Raw genomic sequence first — 12,657 nt, 5'->3', positions numbered from 1 at the left:
GTTGTAACAGTGATAATACAAAAATAAACAATAAGGCTTATAAATAAAACATAATTCTTGGAAACCAGAAAGTCACCAAAATTAACTAATATTTTAGAAAGTCACCAAAATTAACTATTTTATTATAATTAATACATCATAAGCAATCAGATTATAATGTGTGTTGTGTATATATGTGTGTGTATATAAGGTGCTCATTAAACAAGCAGAAAAATATTCCAAAGGAATGGACAAAAGAGCACTAGTATTGTTGCTATGGTATTAATTAAAACATAAATCTTTATTAATCATTCACAGAAAAATAAAATTAAAATAAATGAACACCTTATTAACAAATGTGGCACAAACAATCATGTGACCTTTATACAAATAAATATTGATAAGTTAAACATAGATCAATTGCAGACTGTGCACTCCTATGGCGTGAGTGCTAATACATTTGTTGTCAATGCTTGGCCATCATGACACAATTACTTTCAAGCAGACCTAAGTATGTTACAGCAATAATGAACACGAAAACCGTTTAAACACGAGATATGCTTTACCTTGACAAATACAATGACAGTGTTGAAAAGTACAAAAAATGAGCAGCCAGTCGATTATCCAAAAAGTGCTTGCAATAAATCAGAAAGCAAAAAGGTGTAAGGTGTTCCTCCTGGGTATGGTGTTGATTGCCCCAACAAGTCTCTCTTGTTTTGGCCAAAAGCGGCCCCCTCAGGGGGGAGCCCCTGCTATAAAGATCACCCAATGATCTTTGGTAGGCTTCTCCTCTAACAGGGAGAGAAACCGAGAGTATATGAGCTAAAACGCCAATTGATTTGTTAATCACAGATGAATTGGCTCATATGCTAGACTATATATATATTTGCAGAAATGGAGATATTTGGGATCTCAGAATTTGTACTCAGAGCAAGGTTCTGCTTGATTATCATTGCAAGTGAATAAAATAGCGCTTTGGCTAAAACTGCTTCTGGTAAATCAGATGGGCGGGAAGGTCAGAAGTCTGCGTCTACAATTTGTTTCATGATGATTGTGATGATAGCTCTTACAACATTTCAGCAGCATGTCTCTGACAGACATGGGTTATCTTGCCTGTCTTCTGGACAGAATCACTGTAACTTTCGACTCAGAATATGTTTTGGCTTTGCAAGGAGATTTTTCCCATTATATTAGTAAACAGGGAGGCTTGCAGTGTCTACCCAGACACAGGCGTTCTCGGCAGTTTCAGCAAGAAGGTTGATCTTGGCTTTTCCCTAGCCACCAGTATTCTGCATTATTCTGTCTTCGTTCATAGAAGTTAGCATGAATCTTGTCTTTGACCTCTAGAATTATACCTGGAACCTTGTCCATGCAATTATTTGCCTAGAGTTGGTGATAGTGCAGATTAAACATTTTTAAAATAAATAAATGTGTAATATAGCAGAACCAAAATGGACTGCCAAAAAAACCTACCAGTGATTTGAATAAAAGAAATCTGCTTTTAGGAGGCCATGTCTGAAATTCTGAAACGTGACGTTGCTGGCACATCTCTTGGGAATAATGACCTTGTTCTTTGTTGCACAGGTTTTCCAGCTGGCTGCACATTTGGTATATTGGGGAAAAGCCATCATCATTTATCCGCTGTGTGAAAACAATGTCTATATGTTGTCCCCCAATGCCAACGTTGGTCTGTGAGTATACATTATTCAGTCTGGCTGGCATTGATTTCAGGGTATTTCTCAATGCTTCAAATGTGCGGCCATGCTAAAATGGGAGTCTCCCAATCCATAGCCGGATGAGCAGCAGCTCTAGTCGCTCAGCAACAGTGTTTGCTTTTAGTGTTTGAAGGTCTTAACTTCCATCAGACATGCACCTCCATTCTGAAAATGGGATAGATCCAGAGTGTTCCTTCATGGAGAAGGCTTTGGGGACTGTTGTCCTGTAGCCTTCTGGTTCTCACTGTGCACAGTCCAAATCTCCCAGTAGCTTTGGGTAATGAGTTCCTTAGGACAAACAATGTGGTTGGATGAAAATAAACATGAAAAATGATTTTAAATTTAATGTATTATTGTTGATGGGTTTTCTCAGTTACAGTTGACACATTCAACCCCCACAATCTGGTTTTGTGGAGTGTAGGAGGTAGGAGGCTATGTCCCATTGACTTAGGGTACAACTTCAGTAATAATGTAACAAGTGATTGTATCTACTGCTAATTATACAATAGCAATAAAGTAATGGAACTTTAATTATAAAATTTCAACCTTTATTGATAGCATTTACATCTCATCTTCCAAGTAACTCCCCGTTTAATATCAAATTAGAAGCCCCAATGCTGCAAGTCTGTTGTAGCAAAAGAGACCTCCAGCTCTAAATTTAGGTCCAGTGCCAGATCAGAAGATCTCAAAATGTAAAACACAGAAAAGCTTATATTACAGTGCAAGTATAATCAGTTTCTGTCTAGTTAAGTAAAAGAAGAGCTTATGGGTCTTGGGGCCTGGTTTCCTATCAGCATTCATAAAATCAAGAGAGATCAGAATCAAAAGCAACTGATGACTGAAGGCTTCAAGGGACCAGTAACAACGTTAAACTTTATTTAGAGCTAGCAGCTAGGAGGATTGGTTTTCATAAACTGTTTTTCTGTGGAATCTTGAAAAATTTCTGTTAAAAAAAAAAAAAAAAAGTCACTGCATTTTTTGAAGAATGCCACAGATGATATTCATTTTCTTAATACTTGATTTCCAGCAGTTTATTTCAGCAAGATAATTAGATGATTTGAGGTGATCTGAGGCTGCTTAAGCAATTGAATACACAGCGCTAGAGCTTTGCTTTTAAGAACCTACCATTTTAAAATTTCTATCTCCAGTGAGTGTGTAGATTTATAAACCTTCTGCTGCCCCTGCCCCTGCTGTTCAGCTATTTCCACTCTCACTCCCTACATCCTCATTTATTTACATGCCCACAGGGGCTATAAGGGATGTGGAGTAATGTCTGCAGTCTTGAAAGAGCCCAAGGTTTGAAACTCCTGCACACGTGCGGCAAAAGGATCCATTTTGCTGACTTGCAAGATTACAAAACCCAGAGATTTTGTTCTTTGCAGGGTTTTGTTGAGCGAATGCTGGAAAGATGCTGTGCTCCAGGACATAAACGTCTGCTCTTGTTGGGCCTCTGTACATCACCTGTGACATGTGGCTTTCTTTTGCATGCGTTTTCCCTTTTCTCTTCCTTAGGTATTCGTCATTGGCGGATCAGTTTTCCTGTCAGTTTCCTGGCCATGTTCTGCCATCTGTGCTGGCCAAATTTTCATTGCCAGTTTCGTTATCGGAGTTCAAGAATCCATTGGCCCCACCGGGACAGGAGGTAAGTTAGGATAAGCAGCTTTAGTGGCAATTCTTAAGATTTTAATATTTTAATGACATGGAGTGTGGTTCATTAGGATGTTACTGCAGTTAACAATACTCAGGCTAACATTTTAATGCTGAAATATGAAAGGAGCAGTGACAGAGTTATCCTTTTTATCCTTTTTATCCTGCTATCCCCTCCCCTTCTCACCCCCCTGCCTTGGGGAAAAAAAGTTGCTCTGTTCTTCATTGAAATACATACTGCTTGTGACACTGAATTTTTATATCTGTATTAGTGTAATTTATAGATTTACAGATTGTTCTTCATGTTACTGTCAAGCACAGTTATGAGGAAGCTGGGCAGTGAGCTTTGAATTTCTTTGATTCAGGACTGCTAAAAAAAACAAACAAACAAACAAAAAAACAAACTCTTGTAAAAAGTTGGCCTAAAAAGTCTTTTGCAAAAACCTTTTTTTTTTTTTTACACAAACATTTTCCGTCTTTTTCTAATGTCCCCTGACATGATTGCTGATCTCTATAGTGCATATTGTTGCATCACATTGAGGACATCTGCAGCAAAGCAAATGAACATGCTCCTGTCCTCCATACACACTCTTCTTGGTATGTAACTGGTCATATAACATACAGTGGATCTTGGGTTTTTCCCCTTATAACTCATATGAATGCACACAGAGCCAAAAAGCACTCGCCTAATAAGTACTAGACAAAACAGGGTAGTATATAATTAAATAAATAAAAAGTCTACGAGGCCAATATTTAAAGCTATCTGGCTTTGTAAGTTAGCCGGATAAGACTTACCGTATTTGGTTAACTTACACGGGATATTCAGCACCACTGCACTGCCGCTGAATTCTTTCGGATACGTATTAAAGTTAGCCAGATAAGCTTATCCGGATGGGGTATGCTGGCAATCGCTGGGGGCTCCTCCAGTTGACATGGGATGTGCTTTGCAGTGGCCTTCCGGGTCCTGGTGTGAGTAGCAGCAGGAGTCACGTTTAAGCGAATGCGAGACTGACCCCGGGGCAGCAGGCGATGACGTTTGCTTAAACATGACCCCCGCTGCTCTCGGCTGGATTGTCACCGTATTGACACCTACACTTCCACCGCTGGCGAGGCCTGGCCACCCCACTGGTGGCATCAATCAGTGGTGAACTCCCGGGGCCTGTTTCCCCAGCAGCCTCAGCTTAATAAAAACAAGCCCAAAAACGCCCTCCCTTGGCCGAATCTGGTCACGTGAAGGAAAAGCCAGCCAAATGAGCTCTGCAGACTGTAGTTTGCTTTATGGTGTCAGATTCCAAAAATGGGAAAGGAAATGTTCGTAGGGTTTTGGCAGTGAAGAAGAATTAGATAAGATCATGATAAGTTTCTGACTGTTCATGAGAAAGATGTAGTTTTCTCAGTAACAGTGGAAGTGCAGATGTTTAGTTATTTGCCCTTGCATATTGGCCCTCAAAGCATATTCTCTGGAGAGTTTTATGGTTAATTCTGCCCACCTGTTTTTCACAAGGAGCAGTCGTGGCTCTAGCCACATGCCTCCAAGTAACTACAGAACATGGGAAGCCAAAGGCTGGCCCCAGGCATTTGAGGAGCAAAGCATTTGCAGACTTCTGGGATTACACAATTAAATAGCACTGCAATAAAGGATAGCACATAAAGTTATACAGGATGGAGCCTTTCATATTGGACTAACTTAATACATTTTTTGATTAGCGTTCGAGAGCTCTAATACTCTTCCTCAGATCAGAATTTGAATGAGCAAAAGATGACATTACCAGAATATATAGAGAGTAGTGTGGCTGCCATAAGTGAATCATAAAAGGCATTCCATTGATAAGGTGAAGAGGGGAGAGGGAGTTTCATGGGTAATCAGAAGGTGGCAGGCAGTATTAATTTTATTGCTCATAATGTGAGAGGAAACCTAAGTCTTTGAGTTCATTTTTGTCAGTTCCAAGGTGAATTAACACAGCAGCCACCTACTTTATCCATAATTCAACGTGGCTTGTATTTTCTTTCATCATCAGTGGAGTGAAACACTACATATCATAGAAGGGCAGAAGGATCGGAGTACAAAACAGCAGCCAAATGACAAGATGGTTGTCACTGTTACTTTGCCCTTAAAATGGCTACTGCAACCTACCCAGTCATGCAAGGCAGTTCTTACAGTTCTGCACAAATGTCTTTCTTTTACATCAAATACAAAACCTTGAGTTCAGTTGTTTCACATGTCCATGACAATAGAGGAGGCGTGGTTAACATGGGATATAGGGAATCTGTTGTATAAATCACTAGATTGAGAGGAGACTCTCCGTACAGGAGCTGTGGATGCCTAGCATCTGTTGGCACCAACTAAAATGTCATAGAATAAAGAGACTTTGGCCAGCTTTTTAAAGCACAACTGAAATTTTAAGCTTCAGAATTTAATAGTATCCTAACTTGGGGCTGTTAGTAGGTGAATTCATGCCTTACACTTACCATATATGTTGAGAAATTTATGCTAGAAAATAAGCACAAAAAAGCTGGCTGAACTTATACACGCGTAGTATACGATGTTGTGCACAGCCCCCCTCCCCCCCCAAAGACTAACCTAGAGTCCCTGATGGTCCAGCAGGAGGCTTGGGCACAATTTCCCGCTCCCGGGCCATCGGCTGCCAGTAATCAAAATGGTGCCAGCGGCCTTTTGTCCTTACCATGTGACAGGAGCTACCGGTGCCATTGGCTGGCCCCTATCACAATGGTAGAAACAATGGACAAGCCCCTACCATGTGACAGGGGCGGGCCAGTGGCACCGGTAGCCTCTGTCACATGGTAAAGGCAAAGAGCCGTCGGCGCCATTTTGATTACTGGCAGCCGACGGCCTGGGAGCGGGAGATCGCGCCCGGGTCCCTCGCTGGACCACCAGGGACTTTGGGTGAGTCTGGGGGGGGGTTGGAAGGGTAGGGACTTTGATGGGTTAGGGCTTGTTTTGGGGTCTTTTTTTAAATTCAATTTTGACATGAGGGAGGTAAGGATTGAAAGAGGGAGGGCAGCCATGAGGGGAGGGGGGGGGGGAAGGATTCATACAGCAGGGACATTTCACCATTCCATAAGCCCCCTAGGTTTTACCCTCAACTTATCCACTGGTGGCAGATAAATCTTGATTTTGGGGCCCAAAAATTACCCTTGACTTATACATGGGATCGACTTACACACATGTATATACGGTAATTTTGACATACTAGAGATTTTTTGTGATTGTATAGTTGAAAACCCAATCGTGTAAGCATTGGTTTGCTTTGCTGGTACTAGATTTTTTGTTGTTGTTGTTGTTGATGCTCTTGGATGTGTTGATTTGTTAAAGGCAAGCACTTTGCCTCTGCAGCCTCAGCTCATACAGATGGTAGTTTGGATGCTGCAGCACCAGCTTCTCATCCAGCTGCACACATATGCCTGCCTCATGGTGCCACCCAAAGAGGAAGACATCCAGCCTCGGGAGGAAGATGTGCCCTTCGCTGCCAGGGTTGGAGGGAGAAGTCTCAGCACTCCAAATGCTCTGAGCTTTGGCTCACCAAGTAGGAACAATTTCTTGTTTGTTTTTTTATTTTTTATTTCCTTAAAGACTCATAGCTCAGCAAAGAGTAAGAGGCCAATTTTGTAAGGGTTTTGGCTCTTAACCTTTGGAGTTAGACTTCTGAATTGGCCCTTTTAAAAAATATATTAGGGCCAAGTTCTTAAATTTAAGGTCCTATATTTACTAGGACCTTAAATTTTGATCTCTAAAAAGTGGGTGGTGACAGGGCAGAATTAGGGCAGGGAAACAGGAGCTTAGCACTGATTTTCAGAACTAGGCCCCGAACTTAGTTGCTTAGATCTAGGCAAATGAATAGCAGGCCTAAATTTAGAATTCTAAATTTTAGGGGCCTAAACATGAGTTTTCAGCTGAAAATAGGTGCTATATTTAGGGTTTTAACTTAGGCTCCTAAATTTAGGAGCTCAGCTTTTTTTTGAATATCTGTACCTAAGTGTTCCCTCTCAGCTGTTTTAAAGGACTTTTGTTTTCCCCCTTTTAATTGTATTAACTTTTTTAGAGTTCTAATGCTTATTTATTTGTTTATTTATTTATTCTTTTTTATATATCGACATTCAATCTCAATCGAGATATCACACCGGTTTACATTCAGGTACTGTAGGTATTTCCCTATCCCCAGAGGGCTTACAATCTAAGTTTTTGTACCTGAGGCAATGGAGGGTAAAGTGACTTGCCCAAGGTCACAAGGAGCAACAGCTTATGAATTTTAACCAGCATGTCCTTATGTCTGCTGTAGCTGCTTACAAATGTAATGGGAAACAAATGATGTTCTCGTACAGGCAATGAACTTTGTGTGTTTCTTTTTAAAGACATGGAGGTCCATATTCAGCCGCTACCCAGCTGAATAAGTTAGACAAACATGTCCAGGATATTTAGTGGTGTGGCCGCACTACTGAACATACCTGGATAATTTATTGTTGACTGGATATGTTTATTTGGCAAACTTTAGACCTGCCCAATAGGTGTAATTTATTTGGCTAACTGTTTGAATATTGCCACTTACACAAATAAGCAGCTATGCCTCGGAATGCCCCTTCCTGCCCACGACGTAGCTGGATAATAGTTCTCCATCTAAGTGGCGGCCGCTAAATGTAGTCTAACGTTCAAACAGCACCAGCGAGCCTAGCAAGTCCAAACTTATCTGGCTAAGAGGTGCTGAAAATCGACCTCATGGTAAATGAGGAAGTTGTTAAAGTCAATAATTCTTCGTTGAAAATGGATTGTCTGTATGAATGTTTCAAATTGAACCCAAAGAGAATAGTATTTCTTTGGTGCATTTTGATTGTTGAGCATGCGTGGGAGTTCCTGCTCACTCACGCCCTCATGAGCCTCTCAGTCAATTGCAGAGCTTAGCTTGAGCTAGGTAGTTGACTCTCCAGGAAGGTGGGCATTTATTAAGCAAGGCTAATTCATCCCGATGTCTGTGGAGAACTCCGTAGACAAACTTGCTTTTTCCATTGATAAGCAAGGCTGAATTAGCCGTGGCTTGGAGGAAATCCCAAGCTGAGGGTTGCGTGGCAGAGCACTTACGGAAAAGCAACCCTGACCCTCACCGTGGAGAGTGGACTACTTATCCTGCACCAGTCCAGGCGATGTTCTCCAGACGACCTGTTTGGGAAGCAGCTCACCAGACAGGAAACTGGACAATGATCTGAAATCACACAGGATTCAGTGTCAGTTTTAAGTGCACTGCCAAATAGGTGTTTCGAGAGCAGTACAAAGTCAGTTCATGTCTGTGTGTCATAGGCTCTTGCTTAAGGGTATAATCGCTTGAATTTGGATTCAAAACTCTCTAGACATCTACCAAAGCTAGACTTTTCTACAAAAATTAATCCCTTTATGATCATTCATAGCACATATTTTGCCTTTAGAATTTCTGCCCAGCTCAGGATCAACGATAAAATTTAAATCACCTCTCAAATACAATAGCAGATCTTGAGGCAAGATCAGTGATATCAGTTTAGTGAAAAAGTCATGGTCATATTGGTTGGGTGCATAGGTGGAAACCAATATAGTGTGTTTTAGCCAAACAACTCACCCAGTAAAATAACATATCTACTATCAGTATCTAAAATAGATGTGTCTAATTAAAAGACACAGATTTATTCATCAAAATTGCAAAACCACAACTCTTAGTTGTACCCCGGGCGAAAAATACTTGAGAGAGTCATTTCTGCTTCAGTTTGAGAGCTCTTCCAGAGAGAGAGGTTTCTTGCAAAAGTGCAATGCTACATTTAAGTCTTGACTGATAGCTAAGAGCGTTCTCTTAATAGGGGTGCCAAGCCCAACAACATTCCAAGAAATACATTTAAGTATGCTCATTAGACCATAAATTAACAAACTATTTCAATTCTAAAGACGTCAAGAACATAAGAAGTTGGCATACTGGGTCAGACTGAAGATCCATCAAGCCCAGCATCTTGTTTCTAACAGTGGCCAGTCTAGATTACAAGTACCTGGCAAGTACCCAAACATTAAATAGATCACACGCTACTAAAGTCAGTAATGAGTGGTGGCTATTCCCTAAATCAACTTGATTAATAGCAGTTTATGGACTTCTCCTTCAGGAATTTAGCCAAACCTTTTTTAAACCCAGCTACATGAATTCCAGAGCTTAATTGTGCATTGAGTGAAAAATAATGTTCTCCGATTTGTTTTAAATGTGCTACATGGTAACTTCATGAAGGGCCCCCAGTCCTTGTATTATCTGAAAGAGTAAATAACTAATTCACATTTACCCATTCATGTCCTTTCATGATTTATAGACTTCTATCATATCCCCCCTCAGCCATCTCTTCTCCAAGCTGAACAAACCTAACCTCTTTAGTCTTTCCTCATAGGGGAGCTGTTCCATCCCCTTTAATATTTTGGTCGCCTTTCTCTGCACCAACTATTCCAGTGCAGCTATATCTTTTTTGAGATGCGGTGACCAGAATTGCACATAGTATTCAAGGTGCATGGAGCATTATGACATTCTCCATTTTATTCACCATTCCCTTTGTAATGATTCCTAATATTCTGTTTGCTTTTTTGACCGCAACAGAACACTGAGCCGATGATTTCAATATGTTATCCACTATGATGCCTAGATCTTTTTCCTAGCTCCTAATATGGAACCTACCATCGTGTAACTATGGCATGGGTTATTTTTCCCTATATGCATCACCTTGTACTTATCCACATTAAATTTCAGCTGCCATTTCGATGCCCAATTTTCCAGTCTTACAAGGTCTTCCTGCAATTTATCACAGTCTGTTTGTGATTTAACTGCTCTGCATAATTTTGTGTCATTTGCAAATTTGATTATCTCACTCGTCGTATTTCTTTCCAGATCATTTATAAATATATTGAAAAGCACCGGTCCAAGTACAGATCCCTGAGGCACTCCACTGTTTACCTTTTTCCACTGTGAAAACAAACCATTTAATCCTACTCTCTGTTTCCTGTCTTTTAACCAGTTTGTTTTCCACAAAAGGACATTGCCTTCTATCCCATGACTTTTTAGTTTTTTTAGAAGCCTCTCATGAGGGAGATTTGCCACATCCCAGGCCAAGCCACAGATCTCCCATAAATCACTAGACTATATTTGAAAAAAAAAAAGGCTGTAGTTGCATCCTCCTTCCTATCCATATCCTATAAACTCTCATAATCCCACCCCATAGCCAAACCCCTTCCTCCAAAAACTAACCTACCAAATGCAAATAACTGCAAACTTCTACAAAACTCAGCTCTGAAAAGCTTTCAGGGATCATTATTGACGCATAAGGATGCCACCCCCAGACACCTCAACTATTCATATAATATCAGCACATAGCAATCGTATCCAAACTCCTGGCTTCTGGCTCTCACTTCGAGCCCTATTAGAGACTGCCCAGGGTATTGCATCCATCGGTGTAATACAAGGCGCCAAACCATGCTCTGATTGTGTAGAAGCGCAGTTGCCCAAACACAAGGAGTGCTGCATCCCCTGCCTCTTGGAATGCACTCCTCGGTTTAGATCCTACTAGATCGTAAACACAGCAGGAGAAAGAGACTATCCACAAAGTATAGCAAATGAAGATAAGATAAGAGTGTCTCCTGTTCTCCATTTGTCCCTTCTTCTGGAAGGTTATCCAGTGGGGGGGGGGGAAAATGGAATAGAGCAGCAAAATATTTAAACCATCCAAGTCAAGAAAAGATGATTTATAAAAAGGAAAGAAACTTGCGAAAGTTCCATTCAGTCTCCAGCAATTAATACCAGCAAGACCTGCACGGCATATACGATAATGAAGAGTTTTCTTGCCATATAAAACAGCTAGATCATTCCTGTAGAACTGGACAGCTGTTGAATGTAGGATGTAGCCTTCGTTACTGATTTCAGTTTTATTTTGCCAGCATGCCAAAATGTTTAACCTGGCAGGATGCTGTAAGACGAATCGGACTGCATGATTGAGATCGGAACATACTGCTGCAAATTCCTTTTGTTTTCTTGGAGACATGGTTAGAAAAATCTTGGAAAATTAATATTTTATTTCCTTTATAAGCAAGCTTTCTTAACTTAGGATACATTTGAAGTGTCCAAAAAGTATTTATTTATCTCCCTAGCAGGTCCTGACGAGACATTTTACCCAATCAATATTTATTTATTTTATTTATTAAAATATTTACTGTCTGCTTATAACATAACAGTGCTATGCTATAAGCAGACAGTAAATATTTTAATAAATTAATAAGAGTATTTGAGTTATTTTTAGTGTGGTACCTATTATGTCTGCATCTTCCATGCATTCTAACTATCGAATCTTACTTTTTAGATTTCTGGCATTCGCATATAGACAATTCAAAGTAAGATCTTTAATTGTATTCACAACTTACCTAATATTTGAAATGGGTAGCTTATGGATCTCTCTCTGCTTTTTATTTAAATGCCTGGGCTATTTCTGCCTTTAGCACAACCTCTCTCTTGGGAAATAATTTCCCCATTATGCCAGTATCCTTTGAAGATACCTTACTCTGAACTATGTGCTTCTGAGTGAGTCAACTTTCCTCCATGATTTAGTTTAAAATCTACTCTGTCTCCTTTTTAAATGATAGCACCAGCCAATTCTTCCACCGTGGTTAAAGTGAAGCCCATCCTTTTGGAATAGGCACACTCTTTCCCAGAATGTTGCCCAGTTGCTAACGAATGTAAATCCGTCTTCCCTGCACCATTGCCTCATCCCACACATTGAGTCTCTGGAGCTCTGCCTGTCTCTGGGGTCCTGCACATGGAACGGGGAGCATTTTTGAGAATGCTACTCGAGAGGTTCTGGATTTCAGCTTTCTACCTAAAACCCTAAATTTGGCTTCTAGAACCTCCCTCCTGCACCTTCTTATGTCATTAGTTGCCACAAGGATTTAGACAGCCTGCTCCTCCCCAGCACTGTCTAATATCCTATCTAGGTGATGCTTGAAGTCTGCCACCTTCACACTGTGTAGGCGAGTTACCAAGCGATCCTTACATCTACCAGCTATCTACATTCCTAATGATCGAATCACCAACTGCAACACTCGTTCTAACCCTTCACATCTGGACAGTTGCCCCTGGAGGAAGCATCCTTGGTACGAGAGGAAACTGCATCACCTGGTGGGTAGATCGTAGCTGCAGGATTGCTTCCTGCCATACTGATTCTCTTCAGTTGCTAGCAAAATCATCTTTTGCTCTCAGCACTCCCTCAGAAGGCAAAGTCTCAACTCTGAACCTCAGTAGATGGGCTATGTATCGAAACACTCATC

At 40.7% G+C, this 12,657-nt stretch overlaps 1 protein-coding gene across 9 annotated transcripts in view; it reads left to right on the top strand.

Annotated features, from left to right (window-relative positions):
- NPRL3 (NPR3 like, GATOR1 complex subunit) overlaps window positions 1-12,657 on the top strand; it is a 100,213-nt gene that overhangs the window by 73,226 nt on the left and 14,330 nt on the right. For 7 of the 9 annotated variants that reach the window (XM_029576031.1, XM_029576026.1, XM_029576028.1 and 4 more), the window contains 3 exons: window positions 1,564-1,670; window positions 3,207-3,336; window positions 6,676-6,886. In XM_029576031.1, coding sequence (XP_029431891.1) covers window positions 1,564-1,670; window positions 3,207-3,336; window positions 6,676-6,886 — 448 coding nt within the window. The remainder of the gene's footprint in view (window positions 1-1,563; window positions 1,671-3,206; window positions 3,337-6,675; window positions 6,887-12,657) is intronic. The other 2 variants (XM_029576025.1, XM_029576023.1) reach the window with 1 other exon arrangement.

The sequence above is a fragment of the Rhinatrema bivittatum genome, chromosome 14, assembly GCF_901001135.1.
Source record: "Rhinatrema bivittatum chromosome 14, aRhiBiv1.1, whole genome shotgun sequence".
Lineage (NCBI taxonomy): Eukaryota > Metazoa > Chordata > Amphibia > Gymnophiona > Rhinatrematidae > Rhinatrema > Rhinatrema bivittatum.
Note: the sequence above shows the minus strand (reverse complement) of the source record. Positions and strands in the feature narration are given on the sequence as shown.